We start from the raw sequence: 19,564 nt of genomic DNA, 5'->3' as shown, positions 1-19,564 counted from the left end.
AGTCTAACAGCTTCTGTAGCCAGAAGCATGCTGAGGAAGTGACAGCAATTTTGCTTGCCAAAGTTACCAAGTGCCCAAAAGCCCATTTACGTGCCCTGCAGTACGAGTCCAAACAAGGCTCATCCTCGCACATCTCGATCCGTAGCAAGCGTTTTAACTCTTCTACCGCTATGTTCCAGCTAGGATTTGTTATAAAATACTGGATGGGAAGGTAGTCATGTTTCTGCTGTATGTCTTTTTAAAGTAATACCTGCTGCTTTTCATTTTGCAGTGACAAAACATTGTGAAACACAGACTGTGACAATAGTGGGAGTTTGTTTAGGGGTTTTTGTTGGTTTGGCTGTATATTCTACAGCTCTAAAATGAGGCAGTCGTGACCCAAGAAATAATTGATGGGGATGAATTTACAGAAATAAGCAGTGAACCCTAGGAAACCCAGGTTTTTGACAGCTAATTTTAGTTAACTAGCCCAGCTTTCAGTTGGTGGTGATTAGGTACTCTCAAACTGGTAATTTACTACAATAAAAACTAGTTTTCAGAGGATTCGTGCAATTGTAAACCACGTGTAGTGGTTTATAATAGCAGTGTTGCCTATAGATAAAAAATACCCTGTCGCTCAGCCAGTTGGCTGTGTGTTTTAATTCTCAGCATTCTACAAGAATAATAAAACAGCTGGGGCAGGAAATTGGTCATTTTCTAGTAGTTAATGACTGATTTCTGTGCGTGTTTGCCATCGTCCACCACCAGCAGAATTGAATAACACTATAAACTCCCTGCTCCTTCTGGGTATGGAAATTGTGACTGAGTTATGGAAATTTTAGTCTATGGCCTAGCGTTCTTAATATTGGAGAATACGAATCTCACGCCTGGTCAAATCATGTTTTAATATAGATCTTTTAATAGAGTTGCGTTTTTTTTACACATATTTTAATGTAGGTGGGGGAAAACTGAAAATGTTTTAGTTTTGATTAATTATTGTAAAGTAGGCATGGTTAAACTTTTTATATTTTATCTGTTTTTTGTCTTGTATATTCTCACCTCCAACTTTCAGCCTAACTCAGCAGGAACAATTCAAAGCACAGCAGGGCACGGGACCAGGAGTGTCCCCGATGATCCTGAATTCTGCTAATAACAAAGAAGTGGATATCTTACGGATGCTTACCAAGGCCAAAGATGAGTATACCAAGGTGAGACTTGCTGTCTGTAAAAATAGGACATTTCTTTTGGCAATGCTATGATGCCAACTTGCTCACACTTTACGTTTCAGAGCGTAAAAGGTTTGGTTTTGGTTTTAAATAGTGTTACTCAAAGCAAAACTGGTTTTAGACAGTATGCTCTCTCATTTTGTGTAGAAATGGCAGGTCGAAAAGTTTTGTCAGAATTTGCTAAAGATTCGAAAGGAATGAATGCCGTCAATAAAAACTTTGGGAAGGAGATCATGTGTATGATTGCTTATTTCTTGAATGCCAGGGCATAAGAACAAGTATAAATTAGCTTTTGTTTTGACCCTTAGAGTTCCTGTGCTATTGCTCTTTGAGTAGCACCTGGCAGTTGTGTCCTCTTTCTGGGTGGAGTATTCAAACCTGCTAATAGTTTCTGTGGTTTGTACAAATAACTTCCTTCAGAGAAGACTTTTTGCAGTGAAGTTACTGCTTTTAATTGTGGTTGTTAGCTACTTTCAGACATTAATGGAAGGAGATGAAAGGGTTGAAATGTGGTGTGATTTCAGCCTATGTGCTGCTTTGGTCTTCTGAGGCACCTCAGTAAAGAAGTAACTAATGGACTAATAATGTTCTGTATTATTGAGCAATCAAAAACCTTTCACTTTGGGGAATAAAAGTCTAATAATTTTAACTGTTCCTATATATGCTGCAAATTGTTACAGAGCCTGCAGGTTCCATCTGCTGTTTCCTGTATTTCATACGTGTTGTCATGCAATAATAAAGCTCATAAGTGCTCTGAGACTAGAAATTTATATAGCTTAAATGTAAGCGATTTAAAGAGATAAAAAGTTATTTTTCTGAAGTATGGCTACTAATAAGATCCTCAGAAAGATAATAGCAAACTATTTGAGTTGTGGTGCAGTGTAGCCCTTTTTGTTGTGGTATAGCTTCTTTCGAAGCTTAGGTCCTTCATCTTTTCTGTAATAGAGATTTAATGTGTTATAGTGGACAAACACCTTCAAAACCTGGTATCTTTTCTGTGTTTTAACACTGAATCAGTATCTAGTCTTGGCATAGAAGAGTGTGATTTGAGATATTATGCAAGGTTTAAGCAATTTTCATTAAATAACCTTAAAATACTGTAAATGGAAAAGGGGAAAAATATTAGGCTGTCTTCAGATTCTCTGAGAAAGAGGTAATAAATCTTTAAAGAAGTTATCTTCCATTTCTACAGGAGCACACAGAAAATCAAGACAAAGGAGAGGAAATTCTGTAAGATCTGTTGTTTAAATGATAGGTTTTTGAATTTTCTTTCCTGCAGATAAGATCTTCTGCAAATTCGCTTCTTACTTCATCTTTAATCTTTCTACATTTAAGCACTTGCTAAGGAAATAACATCACGGTTCCTCTTCATCTGCAACATGAGTACTAAGAGTATCTGACCTCTTATGAACTGGATACGTGGGGTTTTTTTCTCATTTTGCTTGTTATATAAAATTAGGAAGAGTGTGATCAATAAAGGCAATGACAACCATTTTTGTATTTAATGTCAATGTATTTCACAACAGTCGTGCTTTTTTGGCTGCTTTATGAAATCTACATCCTTGCCAGTGTACGTCTTTTCCCTTAGAGAACAGGTGTGCTGAAATCAGTTATGAGATAAGTTGTTCTCCTTTCTTAATTCTGTGTGGTTTTGGAGAAGAGAGTGTTTTAAAGCGTTAGGATCTGTAGAATAAGAACATCAATTCTCAAAGCACTAGGGAGTTTTGCTCAATTTTTAAGTCCTAGGATGATTTTTTTTTTTTTAAGAGTGTAACTCACTTTGAAGGGTATAGATTAAGTTACACATTTAGAGGTTACATGAAAAATAAAATACATAGCCTTCCCCCTCCTTTTTTTGTTAATGAAGCTTTAAGTTGCTAAACGACTAAAGTATTTTTTGAAAAATATACTTTTAATGCACACTTGCCTTTTCTCGATCTCTGGTAAGAAGAAGTGGTATTAGCAGGCCTCATAACGATAGCTAGGGAGATGAAGCGTTGAGGAGCTGCCAGGGTACGGAACGAAGCACAACAAAATGTTTTCTCTTTAACCACTACAAGACAAGCTCTGGTTTTAGCTCTGTGCCACACAGTTCTTCTACAGCATCTACCCGTTTGCCACACCGCCTTTGATCAATTAAAGGCCAGATTGGGCAGACGTCCGTTGTCTGGTTGATGTGCCCCAAGTAACTGAAGCTTCCTTCTTTGTTAGTTCATTGCACACAACCTTTTGGTAAGAATATCATTTCTGGTAGTGAGCAAGCATGGCCTCTGGGCTTCTATTTCTGTTCTTTGCCTCTTCACTGTCTTTCAGCAAAGTGTTCGCATGGTATCACCCTGCCCAAACAGGAATACCGTTTCTAAGTTTTCAGGTGCTTTAACTTTTGAGTTGTTAGCTGTGTGAAAGACTTGAAAGTAGGATCCAAAAGGCCTGGCTTTCCTGAGGGCACTGTGCCATACTCAGCCTGGATGATGCAGAGCCTGTGCTACTATTCTTCTGAATTGATTCTGTACGACTAAGCAGGACTCTGACTGTAAATCCTTCCTGCTACTGGTCGTCTTCGAGACAGTTCTTGTCCTTCTCAGCCCTTCTTTTCTGCAGAGCACCTTGTACACCTTGCTATGACTGATCATGGATGTTGTCTTGTGGTTGCTTTACATCAGTGAAGTAGAAATCCTCAGTTTCCAGGGTGCTTGAGCTCTGACAGCTTCAAAACTTCCATCACTTTCAGCATAGCCATCTATCTACAAAGCTCTTCTAAGTTCCATCAGGTCTTGGCTGGTCTTGTACCAGATCTTCTAGCATCTCCTCCTTGTACTTTACAGGTCTTTGCAGCTCACATGTCTCTGTCAGCTGTTTGCTGCAGAGCGTGAGATTGGGGTGTGACATGATATTTGCTTCAGGAGAACTGCAGTACTGAGGTACCATGCTTCTCTGTTGTTTGTTTCCTTTGACAATGTTCTGTTGGGCTTGATCTTCATCTTGTACAGGCAGGCTATGAAATCTCACAACGCAGAGTGGCTGGTTGCCTCAGATGGCTCTGACTATACCAAACTTACCTAAAACATCCTAAGCGGTGGACTTGTTCTTTTTGATTAACATTCACCACAGAAGTCTGTTTTTTCTTTCCGGTGTTGCTCAGCATTTCTTTGACTTGATCTTAGAACCTTTTGAATTCTTGTGCATCCTTTGTAGGAGCGTAGCTTTGAACAAGACCCATGACTAAAGGACAGATCCGTGAAGCAAGATGTAGTAATCGTCAGATGTCGCAGCTGATGAGTACTCTTCTGGTTCTGTCACTAAAGAGCATGGTGACATTTCTTTCATGCTGCTTGTTGTTGTTTGATGGTGATGGCATCTGGTATCTTCTTTACCTGTCCACCTGACACTTGCTTAAAATGTCATGCTGGTGCTCCTAATTTACTCATCAGCAAGGTCATGCTACCCATCTGCCAAAATGACCTTATGTTCTGAGCTCCAGTAGTTACAGATTCCTTTGAAATCATCAGAGGCTTTTCTTTCTCTTCGGCATGCTTCCCTGTATTTGATAGCAGCCTACTAGCCATGTTGTCAAATCATGGGAGTGACACCAAGTCAGGTCAATGACGTTCCCTATAGGCCTTTGTGTATACTGCTGTTCATTTTGCTGAGGAATTTGGTCTGAAAAATTAATATAATATATTAATAATATTATTGTAGCATATAATAATATATAATGCAATAATATTACGTTATTATATTATTATATAAAATATGTTATATTTTATATAATAATAACAAGTCATAATAATATATTATTATATGTGATGATATATTAATATTATAATAACTCATATAATAATAGCTGTTAAACTCTCCTGCATCTCACCTCATTTTATATGCTTAGTTCTGTGATCATGCAGAGTATAACAGTCGAATCTAAGGTACTCATGGTTTCTGAAGAAGTCAGCCTATTGAAATATCCTGGAGAAACAAGGCCCAAATGGATTTATTTAAATTCTGCAGAACTCATTGTGAAATATGCAAGAGTATGTTATCCATCATGTTAAAGAAACAAAGTTTAAATACGTGCTTATACATTTTTTTTTCCCAAAAAGCTGTGCTGAAGAATAGAAATAAGAGGGAGAAATATTGAAGAAAAGGCAGCATCCTGTAGAAAGAGAACAGTTTGGGAGGAAAAAAACGCTATTTAATCTTACCTCTCATCTGATAATTAACTAGGTAAGATGCCTAATAGGCATTAAATGAATGCGAGACAACATAAGCCCCCAGTCAGAAACTAGGAGGGGAAAATGGTTTGAGAATAATTCAGTCATTTATCCTCCTAGTGTATTTAAAACAAACAAACAAAAAAGTTGATGAGGTTGCTGAAGGTACAGAAGGTACTAGGACATTGTTGAGGGTCCGTATGAACTGCCTGGAAATGATGATAAAATAAAGCTTGTAGAAAATAAACAAACAAAATTAAGTTACTCGAATTCAGGGATAACAACATATAAGCTTGAAAGAACCAAAAAAACCAATTTGTTTGAGCAGTGCCTTGATAAATGTAACTCAGAGCTAATAAATGGAAAGGAAACTTCCTTAGTGTAAAAGCTTTAGTAGTTATGTTGGTGGTGTAGGCTTGTCTTCTGCACTTTTTTTTTCATGGCATCTTTCTGTTATGATTTTTCTCAGCAATCCGTTCATAACTATTTTAAATGTGAATTGCAAAGCAAAACTGAAACTTCAGCTGAGTGTACATTTCTGTCAAGTGCTTCCATTAATAAGGCTTTGAATCATAGAGAAGAGAGGTAAGGGTAGACTAGCTTTAAAAGAAAACTGCTTTTCTTACCATGAATAGTCTTTGGACTTAGCTCTTTATTTCAATTTTGGGACATCTTTAGTCATCAAACTTGCACTGCGCTGTGAGATGGGTAGAAAGGCTCTGGGTGAATGAGATACCACATTCTAGTAAATTTTTTTTTTTATTATTATTTTTTTTTCCCCAGAGAGGGCAAAAAATGTAGCAGAGTTTAAATACATTTACGTGTTGAATGTGGCCTGCTCAGATTTGCCGTGAGACACTTGCTACGTGGTTTTCTATTTAAGTGAAATTCAGTTTTGCTGGGGAGCTCTGCATTATTGGCAAAGTCAGTACTTTTTTCTTCATGTGTTTTCCCACCTGGTGCTTGAGGAAGTTCCTCACTTTATGCCGTAGGGGTGTAGCAGGAATGAAGAGACAGGTTCTTGTTCTGTCTTCACACTGAATAGCAAACCACCCTACGGCGTGGCTGGCTGAGCGTGCTTCAAAGTTATTTCTAAGAGCAGCGTGTGAACCAAGTATTGTCGTGCAATAGGAGAAAGCCAGATACAGGAGTGGAATTACACCTCTCCTTTGCAAGATTGTGTCTTCAGAAATTCCTTGCTGAAGTCCTTGACTCTCCAAACACCCTCAAGATGATTTTTCAGCAGAGACTCACAAAATATTGAGATTGGAAGGGATCTCTGGAGGTAGTTTACTCCAGTCTCCCTGTTTACAGCAGTATCAGTTAAAGTGGGTTTCTCTGGGCCAAGTCAGATTTTCAGGATCTCCATGGGTGGAGGTTCCACAATCTCTCTGGGCAACCTATTCCAGTATTCAAACATTCTTAAAGTGAAAAAGTTTTCTTTCTTAAGTTTAAACAAGATTTTGTATATTCCGCTTTTTCCCTTTTGCCTCTTGTCTTCGCTGAGCACCACTGAGAAGAGTCTGTCTCGACCTTCTTTACTTCCTCCCATCAGGTATTTATACACGTTGATATTATATCCTGAGCCTTCTCTTCTGGAGACAGTTTCTCCTTGCTTGAGAGGTGCCTAAATCAACTTCATAAACTTTCAATGAGCTCGTATGTGTCTGTGTCTTTCTTGTACTGGGAAGCCCAGAACTGGACGTAGCACTGCAGTGCGCAGTAGAGGGATCTATCCAATGGTCTCACCAGTGCTCAGTAGAGGTGGATCTCCCTTGATCAGCTGACAATGCTCTGCCTAATGCAGCCCAGGATGCTGTTGGCCACCTTTGCCAGAAGGGCATTTTGCCAGTTCGTATTCAACTTTTTGTCCACCCAGGTTCATTTCTGCAAAGCTGCTTTTCAGTTGGCCAGCACCAACCTGTACTGCATGGGGTTATTCTTCCTCAGTTTCCCTTTGTTGAACTTCACGTTCCTGTCAGCCTATTTCTCCAGCCTGTCAAGGTCCCTCGGAATGGCAGCACAGCCATCTGGTCTATTAACCACACATCCCTGTTTTATATTGTCTGCAAGCCTGCTCTGTCCCATCCTTCAGGTCATTAACGAAGATGTTTAACGGTATTGACCCCAATGTCAAACCCTGGTGTACACCACTAGTGACTGGCCTCCAGTTGGACTTCTTGCCAATGATACTTTGAATCCAGCAGATCAGACAGTTTTCCATCCACATCACTGTCCACTTACCTAGTCTGTATCTCATCAGTTTGTCTTTGAGGATGTTATGGGAGACAGAGTCAGAAGCTTTGCAAAAGTCAGAGTAAACAGTATCCACTGCTCTCCCATCATTTGCTGGGCCAGTCGTCTCACTGTAAAAGGCTATTAGGTTGATCAAGCATGATCTCCCCTTTGTAAATCCGTGCTTGCTACTCCAAATCATTTTTTTGTCCTTAATATATTCAGAAATGGCTTTCAGCAGGAAGCCATTTGTTTCATCACCTTTCCAGGGATCAAGGTGAGGCAAACCGGCCTGAAAGTCCCCAGATCCTCCCTCTTGCTCTTCCTGAAGGTAGTATTGATACTTGTTTTCTTCCAGTCCTTGGGCACCTCTCAGCTGCCATCACCTTTCAAAAATAAAAAATGGTTTCACAAAGAGAGAGGCAGCTCTCTCAGCTCTCATGAGTGCATCTCATCTGGTCCCACGGACTTGCGTATGTCTGGTTTGCGTACGTGCTACCTAACCAGATCCTCCTACCAAGGGCAAGTCTTCATCACTCAGGAATCTCAGGTCCCTGAGACAAACGTTGCAAAGGTGGCACTGGGTACTTCCTAGAGCCCCTCGAATCCATTGAGAACTCAAGTTCTGTTTTATGGAACGGCTCTGGAACTAATGTGTCTTGTTTACCATTGCGATAGGTGTCAGAAGTGGATTAAATTATCGGTTTTGTATCTTTGAGAGTGGGGGTTACATCCTAAGGCATTTGTCTCCGAAAGTTCTGGAAAGGACACTGACATTTTCATAATTGCACTGCTGTGTGTCCGTATGGTAGTCTGTCCAGTCCGGAGTTCTGTCCTCAGTAATGCACAAGACTGGGCTCTTTAGAGGAAAAAATGAGAAACCAAAACTGATTGTTCCTTTTCCAACCATTAGTCCTGTGGCATAAAATTTAGAGCCCATCAAACTCAGGTAATTAACTATGAATATTCTTATTAGATAGAATGAACTTTTTGTTAGATAATTCTTTAAAAAATCTTTTCAGTTTCTTGGTTTCAGTTGTGTCAAGTGAGAATGATTTCCAATGTACTGTTTTCTTTTCTATTGACAATAGCATTCCTTGAATACTCAATGCTTTTTTAGTTTCATTGACTGTATTCTTGGGTTTTGTACAATGTAAATAAGACTGTCTTATTCACCTTTTCCTATTCCATTTATTATTTCTCTTTCATGCAGCATTTTCTGTGCAGTTTTTCTGAATTAAGTCTTGCCCTTCTCTCTTCGTATGTCAGTCATTCTGTGTCCCTGATCACTTTTAGTCATCTGTCTCTGCACATCATTTATAAATATTGTTACTAGTTCTGTCATATTTAGTAAGAAAACATGCTGATTCTACAAATTGAATAAATCTTTAATTAATTTTTCTGTGCGAGTATATGCATCCTTCAAGTTCCCACAGTGTGGAATATTTATGTAAAAGACTTTGAGTTATAATTCCAGTTTTTAACAAAAAGCATTTTAAATGTTTTTTATGGGCACATTAATCCTTCCTATATCTAAACTACTTCTAGCTGCCGACTGATGCAGGAAAAGCATGTTTGGTTTCTAAGGTGTTTGGGTTTTTTAACTTTTTTTTTTTTAGGTGGTGGAAAAGCAGAAGGAAAGAGAGAACTGAGATTTAAATTAAAGGGAAGCCTCGTACTCAGGGAAACTGGAATCAAGTGTTTGTTTTTTACATATGCTTTGTGGTTTTAGAAAATTAGGTTGCAGTTATAGTTCTTTCACTAGCATAGCATTTCATAATCAGTGCTGCAGCTGGTATTTTTGGTTATTAAGTACTTGTCTGTGTCTGGATTTTACCATCGTGAAGAACTACAGGAAAATGTATTATCCCACTTACTTAAAAATACCTCTTTTCTGTTGCAGTGTAAGACCTGCTCAGAGCCAAAACAAATAACCAGTTCCTCTGCAATCTATAACAACCCCAACCTCATCAAACCAATTCCAGTGAAGCCTAGTGAAAATCAGCATCAACGAATATCTCAGCAAAGCAAGGTAAAATGTTTTGTGTGCTTTCTGACTAGTGCTGCTGTAATCGAGCAGCCATGTAGGAAGATTTATTTGAGTCAGAAGGTCAGTGCAAGAATTTGAGGTGGACCCACAGTAAGGATTTATTTCAATGAAAAACTCATCTATTTGACAAAAAGCCCCCAACCTCCACCATATGATTTGGACGCACGTAAATTACAGGCATACTGTTCTGATGCAATGAAGAAACACTAATATTTTCGTTTTCAGATGCTGCTTTGATCGCAAAGTGGTCTAGTCGATTGCTGGACCACATTTTTTGTGTTTTTTCCTTTAGGTGAATTCAGTTAATCTAAATAAAGAAAAGTCTTGTGTTATATCTTCAAGCTGAATCACACTGCAAAATCCTAAAAACTGAATTCAGCTGTGACAGGGAGATGCACAAGAAGTGGCCCCACTTCACACAAGGGGAGATTTCTGGCTGTTACCAATATCATACTGGTGGCTGAAAGGGAAGATGCTGTTTCATGGCATATAGTGTGAAGCCACTGCTATCTCCCAGATTCACTGGTTTTCTCCCACGTTAGCAGCTTGACAACTGTCTTCTTGCCCTTCCTATGTGACAAAACTATTAAGAATTCTCGTGGGAGAAAAGAACATAGCAGTTTTCTCGGCTTTTCCTTGAATACTGCTGGCTAAATATTGTCGCCACTTAATGTAACTTATGCATGAGGAAACTACGTTTACTTTTTTCCTTTGTCCCCTCACAGAACGTGGATCCTGAGCCACAGCACTTGTCTTTGACAGCATTGTTTGGAAAACAAGAAAAGCCAGATGTCTCAGAACCGCTTAATAAGCAGCATCAAGAGAATCTTCCCGTTAGGCAGGGTGTGGTACGTTCGCTGTCCTACGAAGAACCTAGCAGGCATTCACCCTCTGCAGAGAAGCAGCTTTGCCCTGCCATTCAGAAGCTTATGGTGCGTGGGACAGACCTTCACCCACTGGCTGAGTTTCCTGAGAACCGACTCTGTGAAAACGGCAATATCCACCCTGTGGGTGAGACTTTCGCGGGACTCTACCAACCTGTGACTTCTCATGGCATTGCAACATCTCATGTAGTTCAGGATGCTGCTGGCGCTCAGAGCTTGTTACAGAAATTACAGGGGCAGCCAGGGTCCGTGACTAAAATGGACCCCAGTGCAACAGGATCTGTGAACTCGACAGCTTCTGTGTTCAGCAGGACTCCTGCTGCTGTTGGAGCACCAGCGGCACCGGTAAACAATATGAGCCAACCACCCTTGGTGTATTTCAACGGTTCCCTACACAGCCAGACTTTAGAGCCTCAGACACTCGGTAAAGAACAATCCAAACTCCCTAGGCAGCCCCTTTCTCTCTCTGGCAATCAAGCTGCCAGTTCTGGGGTGATTTCACCTCAAGAGTTACTGAAAAAGCTCCAGATAGTGCAACAAGAACAACAGCTGCACGTATCCAGCAGACCGACCTTGGCAGCTAAGTTTCCTGTTGTTACTCAGAATACCAATACACTGAAACCACTGGATTCCTGGATAGAAAAGGCACCGGGTGCAGAAAAACAGAGCTCTCTCTTTCAGGTAAATGGGCAACTTTAGCATTTTAAATAAACAAAGAAAGAAAAATCTAGCAATCTTTTGAACTCAGAGTTTTGTTAAGGTTAGTCTTTGTTTTATTTTGGCCAGTATATTCTTGTTAGTATCTTACTACACGTTGCACGTCGTTCATTTTGCAGGTGATAATTTAACAAGAAGAAGTAAGTTATGATTTACCAAGCTGTGATATTGTAAATCCTGAAGGCTGCATCTCTTGCATGTCAATAATGACCAAAAATACTGCAGTCTTGGGTTTCTCCAGAGGCACTTTGAAAAGTCACCTAGTTTTCAGTTGCCATACTTCGTCTCAGGCTCTTGTGTGTAATTTCTGGTTATTGAGTGTAATGTTTTGGGTTTAAAAATTATTTTTTCTTACAAAATTTGTCATAGCTTACTCTGTGCTATTGCATTCCTTTGCATGCCAGTTGCAAAAAGTGCTAAAGATGTTTAAAAGGTCTCTTACTTTCTAACAGCAGTTTTTTGAAGTGTTTGTATGTTGCTGAATTAGTTGTCTTGTACCGTGACCGCAACCTCTAGCTATTCATTAGCTATTTTTTTATTTGCTATGTATTATTTTGAAAAAAAGGCATTTTACCTGAATGCCTTCAGAAAACCCAAACCCCTTAATTCTGGTGATTGTGACCCTAAAAGTCGGATTGGTGTCTTAAAAAATGCAGGAGAAGTCAAGAAGCTGTGTCTCTATCATGAGTGCATTCTGCTGTTCTTCAGAAAACCATCATGTGCAGTTACAGAACGTCCCATCCTGGACAGCTGCTGTCTTTGTTAACAACTTCATTCTCTGTAGGATCTTCTACACTTGGATGTCTTTAAATGTCCTGTTTGGGGGTGGGCGAGCATCCAAGCCCCTTTTAACTTCCTTTATTGTGGACAGACTGTCCCCAAGACTCGTGTTGTACCGGAGCCTGACTTCTCTTGTGTTGAGTCGAGGAGTTACTTATCCAAATGATAAAGCACCTTTGCAGTGCGAAGTTCAAAAACTGCTTTTCTTTTGCAACTTCTTTAAAAGCTAAATGAAAGACTACGGAACACTTCAGCATGCTCCAGGAATCCTCCTTATTCTACAAAGAAGAGGCTGAAACAGTCATTTAACATCTAAGGGCCGTATCTGCCACTAACGCTGTGACAGGTCAACGTTTCTTATTCCATGAGAGAGGTCGGAGGAAAATGAATTTGATAATAGCCATTATTATTTTTATTATTTTAACTAAAGCAGCATGACTTTAAATCTGTGTGAAAGAGTTTTGGGGGGATTAGTCATTGAAATTATTCAGGATCAGTTGCTTACAGATGGTAATCTGACTTTCCAGTGGAGTGCTAAGGAATAAAAAGATGATCCAGAGTCACAAAAAATTACTTCTGTTTTCACTGGGAATAGAGCTTGCCTGCTATAAATGAAAGAAGTTATCTGATTCACTGGTAAATGCACTGGTAGGATGGAGACATAAGATGTTTCTGCTTCGAAGGTAAAAGTGAAATGAGGCAAGTGCCAGGCTATATTATAAGCCAGTATGCATCAATTTAAAATTGCAAATATGCTGATATATTTTCAAATGAAAAATCCATATTGATGCTGATATGGCTAATGACTTTGTGTATATTTGAAAAAGAAAATGATGCCAGCATTGGTTGCTATATAGAAAAGGAATTACTGAGGTCTGACATAATGCAATTTCAATAATTTTTTGCTTGAGTGCAATTAGAACAATAGCTTAAGAGAAGAGAAAAATCTTCACTGGAACAAGTCTCATTCACTGCCAATTATTCACTTTAAAAAAAAAAAAAGAGAAAAAAGCAGCTGAGGAGACTCTCAGTCACTTTGCATGATGGTGAGACCAAGTAGATGGAGACATTGAGGCTGCCCAGGAGTGTCCTTACAGACTGACACAGGCACAGCTGCTGTCGAAACAGTATTAGAGGCAGTTCTTCCAATGCTTGGAGTGTCGTTGATGGGACAACACATAGAATAAAAAGAGTGATGAAAGTAAGACCACTTATTGTTTAGGACACCTAAAGCTCTGCAATCTGGAAGGAACAGGCTCTCTTACATGCAGCAGATTGAAAAAAAAAACCAAAAACAAAACCCAAAAAAAACCAACAACCAAAAAACCAAAACAACACAAAAAAAGAGAGGAGGCTAAAATTGAAGGATCGTATTCCTGTAGAATGCCATGAATTAGCCACATGAAATAGTTCTACTTTTGAAAACAAAAATGTTTTGAGCAACCTGGTGTAGTGGAAGATGTCCCTGCCCATGGCAGGGGGGTTGGAACTAGATGGTCTTTGAGGTCCCTTCCAACCCAGACCATTCTGTGATTCTATAAAAATTTGAAACAACTTTTAAAACCAGCATTAATCTTCATATCATCCTTGCTGTAGACCAAAGGCTGTAAGTGCTGCCATGCCTGCAGACAGACATCCAAGTGAAATTGGATTGACACAAATATATCTGCACATGCTCATGCAGAACTGATCAAAGCAGATTCTGACAACAAATGCAGCAAAAGGTTTGTTCTCTGTAATTATTTACCTTTTGGTGTTGCCTCTTTTACTACAATTCAGCGTACAGAAAAAGCAAATTCTAAAAAGCCCGACAGGAATAGAAAGGTGTCTGGACAGTGTCTGTTGTTGGAAAAAACATATTAAAGGAACACACCAGATCCATCAGCAGCGCTGAGAAAATGAAAGCAATAGTCTGTTCCACAACTGACACATTACAAGTCCAAGTTTAAATTGGCTTCTGCTGCATCTCCATATGGTGTAAGAACTGTGATCTCCCACATGGAAAGGAAGAGACCAGTTACCAAAAAAAAAAAAAGAAGGGAAAAAAAAAGCAAAAGCTGAAGAATAATATCCAGAAGCATTCAGTCTGGGCTGGTGCCAGCCCTATTGTGTGAAGCATTCCTTATGCAGACATGAGGAACGTGTGCTCAAGATGCAATTAAAAAAAAAGCGTTAATCTGCAGTGAGCTTCTGAACATGCTTAGTGTTAGGTGTGAGTTATTCTGGTTATAGACACGTGCAAGCTTAAGCCTTTGTTAATCAGAACTATGGTTTCGAAAGTGCTTACAATGACCTTGATGCAAATTTATCTTTTCTGAGGAAGGCCACTTAGCTTGCAGCCCATTTTTCTCATTTCTTGGAGCGTTTTCCATCAAGGATGTATTTTGTACGTAGTATTACATCTTCTGAATATATGCGTGGCACCTGGTATCTTGGATGTGAGCGTCACAGCGTTACCTCTCAGTTGTCCTGGCTGCAGTTTCAGCATAAGATTGTAAACATGCACAGGAGGTACACAGGTGCATTAAACTTGTTTTGAAAAGTAATTTAAGACTCTATAGTTAAACATCAATTAAAAATTCCTGAATGGAACTTGAAAGACAAAGCAATGTTAGCGTTGCGGCCAGCTTTATTTTAATAGGAACTGTCTTTAAAGTTCCTGAACTGTTCTTGGATTAAATATTCCCAGGTTTAAGTATTGCCACTAAAACCAGGTAGAGGCCCAGAGCACCCACTGGGTGCTGATGTTCCAGAGGAGCACTTGATCCACGTGGGGTTCTGCACACGTAGGAAACAACAGGAGCTGCCAGTTGGCATTGCAGGAGATCCAGTGTGTTCCTCAGTTCATGGTGTTGCGTGAATTTGCCAGCGATGGTGTCATCTAGCTGCCAGCAGCCATGCAGAGCGTCAAACGGATGTCTTAGTGAGCACTCGTGCTTCAGAAGAGGAATACTGTATGCTGCAGGGATTATTTGGCACATTTTTCGTTGTTCTTCATTGCAGCACAACTGGCTGTAAACTCCTACTCTGTTATTAGTGACTCAGAGATTTAAGTGTTGCCCGGATAAAGCTGGAGATAATTCAGTAGAAGCTGGATGAACGAGCAACTCAGGTTAGGTTCTGTGGGGGAGAAGTTGATCAACAGCATTTTGGAAGGGCTGTTATGTCTTGTGAGAAATTACTCGGAGCTAAAAGATTGGCCCAAAGGCTGTTATGTCCCTACGGAGCGTTTTCCATGCTTTCAGCAAAAGTGTGGTGCTATAGGAATATAGGAATGCCAAGACCAACGTCCCATTTTCCAGTGGATGTCAGTTGTCCCGGTGACTGGAGGTGGTCTGAATTAAATCTAAAATGAAAATTTGCCTTTATATTTTTTAAAAAAAAATGTTGTTTATGAGAAGTTTGTTAAATGCCAGAACCTTTGAACACGAACTATTATCAAAAAACACATTTTAATGTTTGCATACAGAAACAAATGCTGTGCGCTGGAAAGATTACACGTATATTTTCTGTTCTTCTGACACAAAATGTAAAGTTTTGTAGTAACCTGTAGATATTAGCCGTGTCACCAGTAGATGGCAATATTCTTATTCCATATACTTTCCATATGCTTGGCACGTCCTACCAAAAAGCCATTTCTATCTGGGGAAAACAAATAATTTTTCGATGTCTTTTCAACCACAGCATTACACGTGTTTGACAGCAGTAACTGTATGTTATTAAGAGCACAGTTGGTCTCAGATGTTGTTTATTTGCCTCAAACTCTGGAGGGAAACGTCTTTTGGTTTCAAAGGATGTGTCATCCAGGTCTTCGACGTAGTCTGATGGAGATTCGGCGCTGTTAAGCGGGGCAGTTGTCTCCTCCAGCTGCTCGCCACCATCCCTTTGCTGGAGGTTCCTGCCCTTGGAGAGCAGTTTGGATGCACCTTCTTTAAATCACATTAGGGAGAATCATCTGATTTGGTGCCAATTTTGCGTGAGGGACATTAAAGAGAAGCTACTTCAGCTGCATGGATGAGCAGAAGCGTTGTGCTAAGGATCTGGAGATAGTCAGTCTTCCACAGGCAGGAGAACAATCTTCTCACTTACAGGAGAATATCTGTGCACAGTCTGAAGGTCTCGCTCCACAGAGGGATGTCACTTCAGACTTAACATTGGTTTTCTTTTTCTAAAATGCACATTGTTTTTCAAGCATAGGTGCAGAGACATCTGCACGACCTTACGGTTTGAAGCAAACCTGCAATGAGTCAGGAGCTTGTAACGCAGACTTTATGATTTCTGCTATGATGAGATGCCATGGGGCAGAAAAAAAAAAGCTGTAGGTCAAGAGTTTCGTTTTTAAATAGTACTCTTTATTTGAGAAACAGGAACAATATTTACCTGAAAGGGGTACTGGGAGATTTTTGCATTAGTTGCATATTGCATGCTTTCTAATATCCATGAGTCTTTCCTGATCCCTAGTCTTTCTGCTTCCTTAAATTTTGCATAAAACAGCATGAGCTCTCAGTCCTCCTTGTTTCTTTCGGTTTCTCTTTGTTTTGTAGTCTAACCAACATTGTTTAGAAATGTCTTGGCTAAAACAATCATAAGTAGGAGGAAGACGAGCTACAAAAATATGAACGTTCTTTAATATTAAACTACGTTGTTTGCACACCTAGGAGATAAACCTCAGTTTTATTTCCTTAACTTCAATTTTTCTTCAAAATTGAAGTGTAACCCAGGAGACAGTGATGCAGTTGCCTTTCACCTTCATACAGGAGCAGTAAGTCATGCTCCAGTCCAAAAGAGAGGAGCTTTGGTATGAATTCCTTTGTATGTTCTGTTCTTTGAAAAAAAGATTGGCTACTTGAATAGCAAGGAGATGGCTGGTTAGGATTAAGATTTGTTACTGGAGTTACCTGGAGAGAGTTCTAATACCTGCAAACTGAGTGAATAAACTTCCAGTTATGTTTTATGTTATCTCTGATAGTATTCGCTAGTCCCAGATGTTTTAGAGTTCCATGATGCATTTCAAAATTTGAAAGTAAAAATTCTTTGACACCTCTTTGACACATCTTTGCAGGTTGGCGCGGGTATGATACTGAGGGAACCTGCAGAACCACTGCAGCATCGAGGATTTCCTTCTCTTTTTGAGAAGGAAATCTTCTTTTTGAGAAGGAGTCCTCTTTTTGAGGACCTTTTTGATGCTGTCAACTGAGTGTTGGTTAGGAGCTGGTTCTGGTTCTGGTTCTGACAGTGCCACCAGCTTACTGTGGCTGTTGAGATAAATGACTTAATCTCTGTTTTCTTTTCCCTCTCCTTAAGTAAAATGAGAAGAAAAAAAAATACACATGTATCTTTTTATAAAGTAGTTTGAAAGTTATAATTGGAAAATACTTTCTAGTGTTAGGCACAAAGATTAGTCTTATTAGTGGTATTTGCATGTGAGTATATTGTCAAGGTTTAAATTTAACAACGTGCCGTCCCTGTGTAGAAGACTCTACAGCTGCATTCTCTAAGAGTGTTGATCTTTAATAGCAGTCTGATTTCTGTCATAAAATGCTCTTGTCCTCAGATCATTTGCCTATCAGATAGGCTTAATCACACTTGAATCCATTGCTGCAATCTCAAATTGAATGGAAGACCTCTTAATCTGGGAATAAATCATATGGGTGGTCCTGAACTGGAGTTTCACGTAACGGTATCAATCTCCAGCAACCTCTGTACCTGTTGCCAGTTGATCTGCAGTTTTCACCATCTTTATTCCCGCAGAATTAAGTAGGTAGGGTTAATTGATTATTTTTGTGTGAACAGGTAATCTCACCTCAACGCATTCCTGCCACTGTGACTCCTACCTTGTTGATGTCCCCGATGGTGTTCACTCAGTCCACACCTGCTCCACCAAAAGCAAACGAAAGCGGGCGGTTGGCAGCAGCAAACCCAGAACCTGCTGCTGGTTCAGCTGGCCTTCTCCTGCCCCTGCAAACCCCAGAGCCAGCGGTGGTCAACAGCAGCTCAATGACGAAGATGCAGCTGCAAGAAACCCTTCTACACCTGATCCAGGTAACGCGCCAAGAATTCTCCTACTTTGCTTGAAATCCTGATTCCTTTTTGATATAAACACCTTATAATTGGTTGCATCTGTCTGTCCAGAGGCTAAATGAATAATTAAAAGTTATGTTGGAAGTCGTGCTACTTACGGCTGCATGCCAACGGAGCGATGTGGCATAGGCTGGGGATGTGATAGCCTCTCCTTGCACGCTGCTGGCTTAACTGCATTTTGGTTAATGCACCTGATTTTGGGTTCAGGAAAAAGAGTAAATTTGATGGAAAAGAACACAGATGACAGGAAGCTTCATTATGTCAGCCTGTGAGCCAAAGGGATACCTGTTATATTTGTAGCTAAGGATAAATCATGGGTGATTATCCCAGCTGCCAAGTACTTCAGAGATGCGTGTTAGCAGTAAGAGGAATTCAGACGGGAAATGAAAATTGCAGGATGAGTGTGAGCAACTTCAAAACATGGGTTAGATAACCTAAAAATATACTAGTTCAGTTGATGCAATGTAATTCTCTAGTTCGAATGCCAAAATCCCTGTTTCTGCAGTTTTTCAGGTTTGAGTGTGACAAAGCATTAACAACATTCTGTATGAGAAGATTGTTTACTGCTCTGAGATGATATGAGTGTGATTATGAATATTTTTTTCCCTTAACTTGCCATGTGATGAATATCTGAAGAGTAGAAGTTGAGGAGAAATTGTGTAACTGAAGATCTGACTACAAAGCACAAGGAATAGAGACACAGGGTCCAATTTGTAGTCCAAAGCTATGTGCCTGTATGGCTTTGGAATAAAAATAAAAATCATTATTTGAATGCTAAAATTACTTAAAATGCAGTTTAAGTTATAGACTCAGAAGGAAAGTAACGTATTCAACAAATTAGAGGCTTTTCTCATTTTTCCCAGGATTTTTAGTTTGGGATTAAAAAATAAAAATATCACATTATCCTGTCTTTATTGAGTATCTGCTAGTAGTAAAACAACACATGAAGTTAAAAAAGAAAATTTAAAAAAAAAAAGTTAAAAAAGAAAATCAAAGAAAATTGGATTTTACCCTCTGGAACTGTATTTGTAAAATGTACGTTTGACCCTGCAGTTCCTGGTGGTAGTTAGGACTAACTGGAAACTATCTACTGCCAGTTTCCTACCTGTTATTTTCCGTTATACAAAACTACAATCTCGGATGCTCCTGATTTTCCTCAAATAGTATCTTGATTTTAATTATCCTCATATGTTTATCTGAGCTATTTAGGACATTTCTTTCGTAATGTGGGTTGCAAAATGATCTTCAGAAGGAAAAAGTTAAACAAGCATCAGAGCAGAAGGAGCAGCATCAGTTAGGAGCGTGAAGTCAAAAAGAGCTAAACAAGAAGGAGGGATTTGCCCAGGTAGGATTTAACAGAGGATCAAAACCCTGTTTCTTCAGGCATGAAGAACAGAACTTCAG

At 39.6% G+C, this 19,564-nt stretch overlaps 1 protein-coding gene across 1 annotated transcript in view; it reads left to right on the top strand.

Moving 5' to 3' along the window:
* The window catches only part of DCP1B (decapping mRNA 1B), a 47,721-nt gene that overhangs the window by 27,611 nt on the left and 546 nt on the right, over positions 1–19,564 (top strand). Inside the window, exons 5-8 of the mRNA XM_086610634.1 lie at positions 1,052–1,187; positions 9,552–9,680; positions 10,424–11,263; positions 17,873–18,121. Coding sequence (XP_086466760.1) covers positions 1,052–1,187; positions 9,552–9,680; positions 10,424–11,263; positions 17,873–18,121 — 1,354 coding nt within the window. The remainder of the gene's footprint in view (positions 1–1,051; positions 1,188–9,551; positions 9,681–10,423; positions 11,264–17,872; positions 18,122–19,564) is intronic.

This window comes from Tauraco erythrolophus, chromosome 4 (genome assembly GCF_009769465.1).
Source record: "Tauraco erythrolophus isolate bTauEry1 chromosome 4, bTauEry1.pri, whole genome shotgun sequence".
Lineage (NCBI taxonomy): Eukaryota > Metazoa > Chordata > Aves > Musophagiformes > Musophagidae > Tauraco > Tauraco erythrolophus.
This window is presented reverse-complemented; position numbering and strand designations above follow the sequence as displayed.